At 32.8% G+C, this 12,523-nt stretch overlaps 1 protein-coding gene across 1 annotated transcript; it reads left to right on the forward strand.

The window, feature by feature from the left end:
• Positions 1 to 5,636: 5,636 nt before the first annotated feature.
• On the forward strand, positions 5,637 to 8,853 carry LOC107854203 (NHP2-like protein 1). The gene is made up of 5 exons (XM_016699207.2): positions 5,637 to 5,801; positions 5,940 to 6,060; positions 6,793 to 6,896; positions 8,355 to 8,486; positions 8,571 to 8,853. The coding sequence occupies exons 1-5, from the start codon at positions 5,799 to 5,801 to the stop codon at positions 8,595 to 8,597; spliced, it is 387 nt and encodes a 128-aa protein (XP_016554693.1). The 5' UTR covers positions 5,637 to 5,798; the 3' UTR covers positions 8,598 to 8,853.
• The last annotated feature ends 3,670 nt before the right edge of the window (positions 8,854 to 12,523 follow it).

Consider the following 12,523-nt stretch of genomic DNA (forward strand, 5'->3'; position numbering starts at 1 on the left):
TTTACTTGTTTGTTGTATTGCTTTATATTTACTTGTTGTCATTAATGTATACATGATTTCTGTCTTATGTTATGTATGTGCTTTGCACTAGGGGTGGGCGTCTGGAATTTTGGTTCGGATTTGATTTTTTATTTTGATTTCTCAATTTTCGGTTATAAAATTAGATGTATCAAATACCAAATCGAATTAGTTCAGTTCAATTCGATTTATGTAAATTTCAGTTCGATTCTATTTTGATTTAATAATTTTGATTTTTCGATTTTGGGGTTGTTTAATTGGCTAAATTATATTTGTAAATTGGACTGATTTAACTTTCTTACATTAAAGAAAAATCAATATAAACTTATAAAATCTTTTAGGTGACAAATGAGAATAATCACCTCCAATGTAAAAATAACAATGCAAAAACCAGTTGGAGAAATATATATTAACTTTCGGTTGCAAAAGTCAATGCAAAAAGTAACTTTAGATTTTGGTTGCTGAATGTATTTGGATTATGATGTTTTGGATTGTAGGCAGTAGTGGGTCGTAGCTAAAGGCTAAATAGCTAATGGACTTAGATATATATTATATATATTAATATATATATATATATACACATTATATATATATATATATATAATAATTAAACAAAGAATATTAAAATTTTTAATTTATTTTGATTTAAACCGAAAATTGAATTACGTCAACCTAAAAATCGAAAATCGAACTGAAATATCGAATTTATAAAAAAAACTAAAATCGAACCAAAAAATTGAAAAATCGAAATAGTTCGATTTGGCTTGGTATTTTATTTTTTTGGTATTTATGTCCACCCCTAATTTGCACTGGAAATGCTGAAATTACTGAAAACACTGAAAGTACTGAAAACACTAAAAATAATAAAAATACTAAATCTTGGAAATACTTGAGGCTGTGTGCCAAGGTTGTATGCCAAACCCCGAGTCTGTGTGCGAAATTCAAGGCTGCATGTTAAATTTAAGGTTGTGTGCCAAGGCCATGTGCCAACCCCGTGCATTATCATCATCATCATCATCATCATCTTATACATTGCATTTGCTTTATTATGTTGATGTTGTGATTGAATTTATGTATTGACTTGTTATATGTCTACTTGCTCTATATCCTGTTACTTATACTTGACCATTCTGTATATACATGTTCTTCTCTGTTTTATACTTGCATGTGATATAATGTATACTTGTCTTATACTTATTGTATTATTGTTGTATTTTATAATATATTAGAACTGTTAGTGCAAACAGTGTGGACTACCGTTGAGGAAAATTTTCTGATTGTAGGTGACGTGCCCTTAGTATGTATTTTGTACACTTTATTTTCTACTTTGTTCAGCCAGCCTATGATACCTACTGAGTATAAATGGACCGTACTCACGCCTACTGCACCCTCTCAATGCAGGTCCTAGTTTGAGTGCGCTTCATCTTGGTTGATTCGGGCGAGAATTGGTGCTTTCAAGGTAGTGATTGACCTTCAGGCGTCCGGATGTATTCTACTACCTTTCTGATAGACTATGTCTTTACTTTCACTTCAAAGACAGAGTTTTCTTTTGTATTTGGACATCTTATGTATTTCATTTGGATTCGAGTTGTACTAGATACGTTTTTATACTATCGACACCAGGTTGACTGCATGCGTTGATTTTATTCTTTCTAGTTTTATCATATCTATATGGTTCGACTTCGTTCTATAAGCCTTATCTTGGGGGTATTTCTGTCTTTTCTCCTCTGTGAGCAGTTTGGGTGATAGGCTTAGTTATCAAGGTTCGTCGCGACAAGTGCCATCACGACTCTTTAAAGTTTGAGTCGTGGCACTGGTGTTTTTGATATATCCCACGATATTTTTTCTTTTGACTGAGTTGACGTAGATTTCTCTTGTTCTTGTACCTCGATTAATTTTTTGTAAAAATAATTATCTACCTTTTGTTTGAAGCTGGTGCAGCGAATGTATCTGAAATGTGTCCTGATCAGTATTTCAAGTGGTGGTTTTGTACTAAAATCATCAAAACCTTTAGGTCCTGAATGAGAAGTTGTCTGCTTATTGTCAAGCCTTTTTTCCTATGGCAATCATCCGATATGGTCAGAACAGATAATAGAGCAGGTTCATATATCTCAATACCCTCTCGAATTGTTAAATCAAATCTCTGAACTTCCTCAAGAGTGGGTCATAAGTTATTATAAACAAACTGTAAATGATATAGCAACATATAAATATAAGAAAAGATAAACATTGAATATGTCAGGAAAATATTAGATCTTATCACCTAATTAACACCATGCAAATATATACCAAACTTATATGATATTATATGCATATTTAAGTATACTATCATATGCAAATTAAATTAATGTATCATACAACAAGAGTGATCAGAATACATGTATTGGAATAAAACATAAAAATTTAGATAGTGTATGAGATTTACATTACTAAATATTCTAGCAATAAACTTCTCATATTTGGGCTTTACTCCCATAACTGACCAGTTAAAAAGCCTTGAAATAATGTTACTCTGTCGGACATCTATCTTTTTTCTACTTCAGAACGACATTCATACATTCTCACATTTAGCATGTGTGGCATGCCTCTCAACCTGTATAATTATTTTTTCATAAAAAAAAATTATCGCCATATTGTCACCAGCTTCTCAAATGCACTCTTTTTTCGTGGGAATTGTTCATAATGGCCATCCTCCGCCATTTAAAAATATGCTACGCTAATTGTGCATCACGTAATTGTAAAAATAAAAATGTATGAATGAAATATAATATAGCCATGTGCAAAGCATGTCTATTGTTGTCGAAGTTTTTCATTTGGAATACATTAAGTCAAAGTGAGTTTGGTTATTTCAGTTTTTTCCTTAGGAAAATACTTCTCCATTAAAATAGATGTGGACGAGCCAGGATACCGGTGATCCTCGATATTACTGGTACATTTAAGACCGATGATGAGAGCAAATTCAAAAATACTAAACTTAAGGATAGTTTCCTTTACATATACATGAATTTCATCTGAGTTATCCTACTCTATATTAAGCATCAACAGATATTTTGATATTTAACCTTGAAAGTTGCATTGAGGCTATTGAGAAATACCCCGAAGAATAATTGGTGAAATAGCTTAACTATTTATTTATGCAAATATTTTTTTATATCTGCCCTAAATTCACAATTGCATGAACAGCCTATATGCAGAAGATGAGGTGAAATTTCTTTGATTCGGTGTTTCATCCCATGTAATCACAAACATTGCATACCAATATTATTTAAATCTAAAATCAAACTTTAGCATATATTAACAAAATAAATAGACTTGTTCATCAATATGTCTGATATACATAACTATACATAACTCTGTTATGTATCAGATTTGAAATAATTATAGCTTTGTTATTCATATGCATAGCATATTTATGTATCACCAATGAAATAAAACATGTTTGCATAAGATAATCAAATCATATACATATCCATGTTATGTATTAGATTTGATTTAACTTCAGTTATTACATTCTTATACATGACATGGTTGTGTATAATGCGTGAAAGAACATCATGGCAATAATGAACTCCAATCCTTGAGAAAATACGTAAAGTCCTCCTCAAACTTGTCTCCAAAACTCACTTTAACACTATGACTTTACGAGCATTTAAATTCCCCCTTAAACAACTTTAAAGTAAATTAAAGTCTATCTTATACATACAACATCAATTTCATTGTTGAGAGGTGATACACACGCGCGCCACATAGGCTCCACCTCAATGATACATGAACGACACGTCAGATAATGAAGAAATTCAATTTTCATTTTTTTTTTCTTTCTCCCATATCATTATTTATTCTTATTTTCACTATTCATCTATCTTCTTTATTATCCATCTTCTTCACCATCTTTGTAAATACAAAGGTAAAATTTAACCTTGATAAAGAAAATCTAATACTTACAATATAATTTCTATTAATTTGACAAGATGTGTGTAAAATAAAGAAAGGGTGAAATACAAATATCAACTTGAAATTGGAGTTGATGGTACTTTTTCTCATACACTTGCAATGTCACTCAATTTTCTTGTTTTCTTTCTGACTTACTATTTTCATATTTCTATTTCTTCCCTTTAAAGCTAAATCTTAAAAATCATGTTTTTTGAGTTAGTGAAGAACACTCGGCGACTGCTGCAATGGCGATTGTTGGAGTTTGACACAAAACACGGCATGCTGAATATTTTCAAATCCTTCACGGAGGTTGGCCTTAAAAGTAAAAAGTACAAACTTTATAAAAAGAAAGAAAATAAAAGAAAAAGAAAGTCAAGAAAAAGAACTTGATTGGCATTTTGTCCACGGTCTCACGATGGCTGATCGCTCGCGGAGTTCTTGGCAATGACCAAGGAGGTACAAATGGGGCTGATGTGAGGTCCGTGGTCATTGAGCTTTGTTGGATCGTCATCCATGTTTTCAAGGAGGTTCCGTCGATAGTGAAAAAGAAAGAAGATTTGAGAGGAAGAAGGGACGGAACAGGTTATTGGAAAGAAGACAAAGTGGGGCCCACTTGATTTTTTCTCTTTAATTTTTGCTATTTACGCACTGAGAATTATCTGATTTGTCGTGTCACCTATTAAGATGGTAATTAATTCACTTTGAAGTTATTTAGCCAGGGGAGGGGGGATATAAATACTCGTAGAGTTACAATGCTAAAGTGAGTTTTGGATATAAGTTTGAGGGGTTTTTATGCATTTTTTCTCAATCCTTGTACATAACTATGATATGTATTAATTAGAAGTAATCAATTCATATACATTATTTATTAGTATAAGGGTTGAAATCACAACAAATCTCAAAAGGCATCTTCAACCCTATGCATAACTAAGCTATGTACAAGGGTTGAAATAACAACTGACACTTATATAACAATGTATAAAAATATGTAAATTGACAAATATATACAGATTCAACAACAAAGCATTGTACCTTTAAAAGATGTGATCATGATGTATCTTCACTTTTTTTCTTACTTGAAGATTCAACAACAAATTTTTTAGAGCTTCTAGAGCAACTTTCCTCAACTTCTTCATCTTGACAAGATCGTTTAGATATTTAGATCTATTTTTTCTGAAATTGAGATCCTCATGACCAAAAATTTAGGAACAAATTCAAATACACGATTTGTTTGGTCATTATCATGTAGTTGAGTTAGTTCTAAACTAAACGACGAAGCAGACTCCATTACTAAGCTTAAATTTTGTGAATGAAGCACAACAACAAAGTAACTCGTCAATTTTTTATTCAATAAAAAATTTATGAAATTATACTAACCTTCAAAAAAAATTTGAAGAAGATTGTTAATGGAGTTGGTGAGTATAAGTTGAAAGTAGATCTTGAGTAATTTGATAAAAATACGTTTGTAAATTCAAAACTTAAAACCGCTTGATTATGATTCCTTAATTTTAGGTATACTTTGAGGAGAATTAATTGTAAGAAAAGATTTGATGAGATATATATATGAGATTTGGAGAGAGAAAATATAAAAAATGAGATATTTATAATAATTTTTAATAATTAAAATTTTATGTAATAACAGAAATTTAGATTTTAAGTAATTTTTGCAAAAGAAAAAGAAGGTGGGATACTTTTGGGTTTGGGTAATTGACAGTAACATGGCAAACTAACCCAATTTATAATGTCGGGCTGAACCAAAGTATTCCCCTTTAAACCCTAATAACATCTTCATCTAAACCCTAAACTCCCTCTTCCTCCTCCACACTTTCTCTCCACTCGCCGCTGCCATGGTTTTCTCTCTCTAATAATTTTGTTTTCAATGTTCAAATTTTATTGGAACCCTTCAATGTCTTTTTGGCTTGATTTCTTTGATGAATACACTTAGTTTCTTATTTGTGTGTGCGTGTTTTTTTTTTTTCTCTGTGTAGGCAACAGAAAGTGTGAACCCAAAAGCATACCCACTTGCTGATTCGCAATTAACAACAACTATTATGGATTTGGTTCAACAAGCTGCTAATTATAAGCAGCTTAAAAAGGGTGCTAATGAAGGTTAACCTTTTACACTTTTATTTATTTATTTATCGTTCTTTTTATTTTTATTATTATTATTATTATGCTGTGTTTATTTAATAAGTTACTCTTATGTTTAGTGCTTAACTAAAGAGATAGAAAACTGGGTTAGTTTCGGTTTCAGCCCCAAAGATAACTTTTTTGGGGCGGATAAGAGCTAGAAATATTGTTACTTGTATTATTTTGATTTGTATTATGGTCTTTTGTTGAATAAGTTGAGGCTTTTGATGAAAAAATTAATCTTATGTGTGGGGCTTATCTAAAGGTAGAGAAAACTGGGTTAGTTTTGCTTCAGCCCCAAAGGAGGCTTTTCTTTTCTTTCTTGCATTTCTCAAGGGGATAAGAGCCGGAAAGATTGTTACAGTAGTATTTTGAAGCTTTATTATATGGTCTTTTGGTTAATGAGTTACTTTTTATGTTTAATGCTTAATTAAAGATAAAGAAAGCTGGGTTAGTCTTGTTTCAGCGCCAAAGAATGCCTTTCTTTTGGGGGTAAGAGCCACCAGGATTGTTACAGACTTACAGCTTTAACTTTTAAACTTTGTCATATGGTCTTTTGGTGAATAAGTTACTCTTATGTTTAGCGCTTTACTAAAGATAGAGATACTGGGTTTGATTTCATTTCACCCATAAAGAATGCTAGAATTCCTCTGATGTATGTTTACTGTTTAACTGATGATGGAGAAAACTGGGTTTTCTATTGTGTTTCAGCCACGAAGACACTAAACAGAGGTATCTCGGAATTTGTTGTCATGGCGGCAGACACTGAGCCCCTTGAGATCCTTCTTCACCTTCCGCTCCTTGCCGAAGATAAGGTGATTTATATTTTGCCTTTCTCTTCAAAAAGTTTACCTTTTTCACCCCTTGTTAGTAGTATGCCTCTTTTTATTGAGTGATGGACTTAGTAGCTCCAATATAGGTAATGAATAGTGAGAATTCGTGTAAAGGACTCTGGCTAGGTCAAGATTAAAACGTGTCTTCTTTTTCGGGTGTAGTTATTTGCATTTTCAAGAATTATCTCTGTAACTCTTGTATTGTATTGTGTGAGGTTATATTATCTTGCTTTCATACTCAACAGAAGCCATATGTATATTATGCACATTCCCTTTATAAACTCTTCATTTTGAAGAGTTTGTATTAAACAAGAGTCTTGTGGCTGTTTCCTGTTTTATTCTATGTTTTTACATGCAATATTTTTGTTACTCTTGAAAATACAACAAATGCAGCAAAACCAAGCCTGACTAAGCATATTCTTTCAATGTCTTGGAATTTTCTATCAATTTCATTGCATGGAGTCAAATGTTGCAAGTTTCCAAGTAATCTATGGTCATGTTACTTGGTAGTTCTGTCCTGTTTGTTCTAACCCAAAAGATTAGAGAAATGCTGCAGTTAATCAAACTTATGTTTCATGCATATAGAGTTTAAAGTTTATAGCTGTTCCTTTAGGTAAGATCAACAGAAAGAGAGGGACTAGTTTTCATTTAAAAAGTGTTTATAATGAGGTAAATTTTGGTGATTTGAACTCGTCATGTGCGACTATCATACATCAAGTGTGAGTACTTTGTTGCTGAACCAATGCCCTGAGGGCAACTTTTATGGTATTTTTGCTCTGGGAATAAACAAAGAATTGGATGACATATATAAACTTATGTTTTATTAGTGGATTTAAATTGAATAGGAAAATCATTCTCTATAAGAAAGTGTGCTTTACATTGCGCGGGAAATGCTTTGGAAGCTTAAAAAAAAATCTTTTGTTTTTGGTTACCCTCATGGTGTCCGGTACCCATGTTGGAATCCCAACTAATCCGTATTTGTGCCACATAAGGCTCGTTCAATGGAGAAATGTTACTTACTAAGGCTGGAGGGATCCTATCCATTCCACCACAACCCCTAGTTCTAAAAAAAAGGAGAAAGCTTATTAGAATTATACAGTTGCAAGGGATGCCATTATCAGTATAAGGGCTTAACTGCCCTCTTTTACTCAAAAGATTTTTATTTTTTGTTGTTTTATTCAGTCTTCTGTTATTTCTAATTGTTTCCTAGTTGCATCTGCATGGGCTTACTTAGTTATACCTAGAAATTTGTTGTGTCCTTGAACAGCGATTTGAGAATTCATTCATGTCTTTCGATTTTTGGTACTTTTCCTAGACCAAGCTTTGTTCTGGACTATCTGTATTATTTGTTTGGTGCTCAAATAGCGCTTACATCCTACTGTTGAAATAGGAGTTTGGTTTTAAGTTATTAGTTCTAACTTTTTCCTTCAATTCTTTCAGAATGTGCCGTATGTTTTTGTCCCTTCAAAGCAAGCTCTTGGTCGGGCATGTGGTGTTACCCGTCCTGTGATTGCTTGTTCAGTAACAAGCAATGAGGGAAGCCAGTTGAAATCTCAAATACAGCAACTAAAGGTTTCTTTTGTATTTATATATTTCTTCATTTCAACCTCTTTCCCTTGCATAAATACTAAAATCCTTGTTTCTCTTCTTATGCAGGATGCCATTGAGAAGCTCCTCATCTAAATGTTGAGGCTTTGCAGCATGATGGGCCTCAACTTCACTTTTGAGGCTTGGACTGAAGTAGTTGTCCTGTTGTCACTTTTTTATCCTTGTTTCCTTTTTGTTCTTGGATTTTTACGATTAATGTTCTAAGAGTACGGACAGACGCATGAGAGAATTTGATATCCAGGTTTTACATTATAGTTGAGCCTGAGTGTTTTATTATATCATGTATCTATGTTTAATGTAATTCTAGTTTTGATCTGATCATTTTCTTCCAGCACCCTTGTAGCATTTGGTTGAATATTACTCATTTCAAGTCTCCCCGGACCCGGGTAAAGCAGGAGTTTTAGTGCATCGGGCTGCTCTATTTTCTCCTAGTCTATATTTTTTTTTTTTGTAAAATTTTCAGGAAAACCCGCAGCCGCACCCTTCTGCTGCCAGAGCCTTTATTCTTCGGGTGAGCACTGTGTGCGCACTGGGTAAACCCCCCGATGCAATAGCCTGCAAACCACACGGGGATGTAAACCGCACTAGGTAAGTCTTGTGCGACAGGCTCATGACTTAAAGGCATTGAGGGGGAATTCGATCTCGGGCAGCTGTGGTGGGCTACCACCCTCCAAACCAGTGAGTCAGTCCCGAAGGACCTCCCAATCTATATTTGTTGGATGCTAGTGTGTTTGTAATTAAAGACCAAGGGTCAAGTTATGATCAAATTTCAACAACCCCCCACCCCCGCCCCACCCCCTCACACCCAAAAAAGAAGAAGAAGCCACCACCAACCACCCAATCGTCTGATTGGGGTTTTGGGGGAGGGGGTTAGCTTTTTTTTAATTTTTTTTTGGTTTATATAGAATTTATTATCAGGTTTATATAATGAAATAACTGTGAGTAATAGGCTTCGGTGCATGTCAGGAATTTGATTTTTGAAGTATGCAATGATGGATCCTGTTTGCTTCCTATTCGATATATTTGTTTGTTGGTACCTTCTAAATTATCAGCTCAACCTGTTAATCATTCAATTCCAATTTTAGGCTCAGTTCATTTCATCAAGTTTTGGTTTACTTGGTCTCTACCATTTTCTATTCAAATAGTAATCATAAGGTGCATTATAAAAGTGGTCTATGTTCACCAATTTGGTTACGTGGATAATCAAGTTGTCAACAAAAATGTTATTCCATCCATTTCATGGTTGTCCTACTTTTCTTAATGATCATTTTGTTTTTTTAACAACTCTTTAGTTTCACCATTTCATACATGTTGAGATTACAAGAATAGACGACATTTTGATACATTTGACATACTCTTTTCTTTTATTTAAAATTATAAGATTCAAAAGTTTTCTTTATTTTGTTAAACTTCATATCAAGTCAAAAAAGGTCAAACAAATTGAAACTGAGGAGTACTAATAAGTATTGCAAAATTTTGTACTCAGCATTCTTCACATTGCTACCTTATTGAAAACATCATTCCACGCTTGATTGAAATTTGAAGCTTATGAATATGGAATTATAACTCTTTAGAGTTAGTGGATTCCAAATTTCAAGTTTGTAAAAAGCTACAACATCAAATTTCCCCTTTTAAGAGCTATTGGCAGCGGCTTAGCCAACAATTAGCATTGGCACATGTTCATATTGGATGCATTTTTTTTAAAAGATAATGCACGATTTGAATCAAAGTTATTGAATTTTGTCTAAAACACATCCACCCCTGTGCCCTGACAGATGTGCACGTGCAACTAACAAACGCATCGCGCTGGTTTTGATAATTGCAGGATCTTCATCTGCATGTCCACCATTTTGCCAGCAAATATCTCTGTTTAAAAATATATGCAATAAGTTTTTTATAATGGAAGGTGAGACAGTATCCTGACATGCAACTAATAGTTAATATTATGGAATTATCATGGCATCTTCAGTCCATTTCTTTTTTATACATGGGGTGTTTCCAATTGAGGAGCATCTTATTAAGTCAAATCCATAAACAAAGGGTTCTACAGATTCTTTCCTTGACTACAAATGTAATAAATTGTTTGTTATGTCTGGTATTATCATACTTCAGATTTCTTTGATACACTGTTTCAACAATAAAAAGAGAACCATAACATGAAATGTTATTTAAGCTATATAACATTAAAAAGAAGGAATCAAACAATTGAGACAAAAACACTAGGTGATTTCTTCTCATCTGTCTTAGCTGTGATAGACAGAGTTACCTGATAGTTGTTGCTCGTGGAAGGTGGCAGGTATCTCATGAAATTAGTCGAGGTGTGCATAGCTTGGCCGAACACCACCGTACTGTAAAATAAAAAGAAAAGGAATCAAGCAATTGTAAATAGGTTTTGACAAGGAAAAAATCTACTGGACTATGAGTTCGATGAATTTTAGAAATGTTAGTCTAAATTATGTATTTATCTTGAGAAATTCAATTAATATGTATAGATTTAAAATTCATTAACTTAAAAGTGCTAAAATCTTGAATTTATAAATTTTAAATTCTAAATTCGCTTCTAATTCGCGATGCATCATATAGAATAGTACATTGATAATGAGACCTGAGTACTCATTAATCAATTAGACTAGCCTTTGCAATGTTTCTCCCAAACATGATGTTTATTAATTTTGGTTTTGGTCGAGGAAAAGAGCAATCTTTGAACAACTGCAGATATTCTTAGATTCTTGGTTCAATTATTGCTGCCAATGATGGATGTTTCCATTCTTAAATTATAACTTTCTCACCTGTCGTAATTTCGTATAGGAATTTGTTGAGAAAAAAAGTTTTTAAACCTGTAAAAACTTATGTGCATTCAATGTTTAAATAATAGATAATATGTCATGTGCAATACATAAACTTCTCTCATAAAATGTAGCTAAAGATACTAGTAAAATTTGCCACTGAATTTTGTGAAATGATCCAAGTTTACCTTTTATTACGAGTGGAGGTCAGATCCATCCTTACTCTAACAAAAGTTAGTTAAATTTTTCTTTATTGAAAAATTACAAAAGTTTTTTAACACGTGACCTTTTTTCATAAGGAAAATGGTTAAATTTATGAAATGGTCTAAATTTGTCCCTGAACTTTGCAAAACTTATCAGATTTGACCATCATTTCTAATCCCTCTAAATTGATCACTGTCATGAATTTACCCTCAACCACTATATCCAAACTTGACCATCAATAAGTTGCTGTAAATGATTTATGAGCTAAATTTTCTGTATTTGGGCTTGTTAAGTAATAGTATGTTGATGTGAAATTGCGAAGCTATGCATCACTATGATAAATTGAGAAGGATTGACGGCTCAAGCAAATCGATGACCTAAGACGAAAATCAAACGAAAGCCTTAAATTTTCAAGAAAAATTATTTTTTTTTTTATAAAGTCTTTAAATCCTGACATGCAAAGTTGTAAATATTTTACTCGATTTCTTCTAATAATTTTTTTTGTTAATATAACAAATGCATTTAATCTTTCATGAGACCTACTTTAAATACATCCAAATTCTTCTATAATTCTTTACTTTAATATAAGAAGTTTATTTTTTCTACAAATGATATTTAATAATTTTTTAATAAAAACCTATAATCTATATTATTGCTAAAAAAAATAAGGCCCCTCAAATTTGGGGGCCTTTGGCGGTTGCCTTTTTTTTTTTAAAGAAGTAGAGCCGACACTGAAGCCAGCCATTTTATGTTATGAATGAAATGCTGAGGTGGAGACCAACGTGGTTGAACCAATTGTGCCAGCTAGGCGAAGCACTCGTGTGAAGAGAAGACCACAAAAATTAGTTGATTTCAATTAAAGGGTGGGTAAAATGTGTGAAGGAATCTGAGAGCATGTGTGCTGCGGAATTTTATTGTAAAGGAAGTGGTAGCAATAGCAAAAAGTAGGCTTTTTGTTATGGAAATTCTCTGAGCCTCTCATCCCCAATTCTGATAAATCTTAGCTTCTCA

Source organism: Capsicum annuum, chromosome 9 (genome assembly GCF_002878395.1).
Source record: "Capsicum annuum cultivar UCD-10X-F1 chromosome 9, UCD10Xv1.1, whole genome shotgun sequence".
In the NCBI taxonomy this organism is placed as follows: Eukaryota; Viridiplantae; Streptophyta; class Magnoliopsida; order Solanales; family Solanaceae; genus Capsicum; species Capsicum annuum.

What these genes read in the sequence shown, in the direction of transcription:
- LOC107854203 (XM_016699207.2), top strand. An exon ending in TAAAAAGGGTGCTAATGAAG is followed by an intron (nt 6,061 to 6,792) that starts GTTAACCTTTTA and finishes ATTGTGTTTCAG; the next exon opens with CCACGAAGACACTAAACAGA. An exon ending in CGCTCCTTGCCGAAGATAAG is followed by an intron (nt 6,897 to 8,354) that starts GTGATTTATATT and finishes CAATTCTTTCAG; the next exon opens with AATGTGCCGTATGTTTTTGT.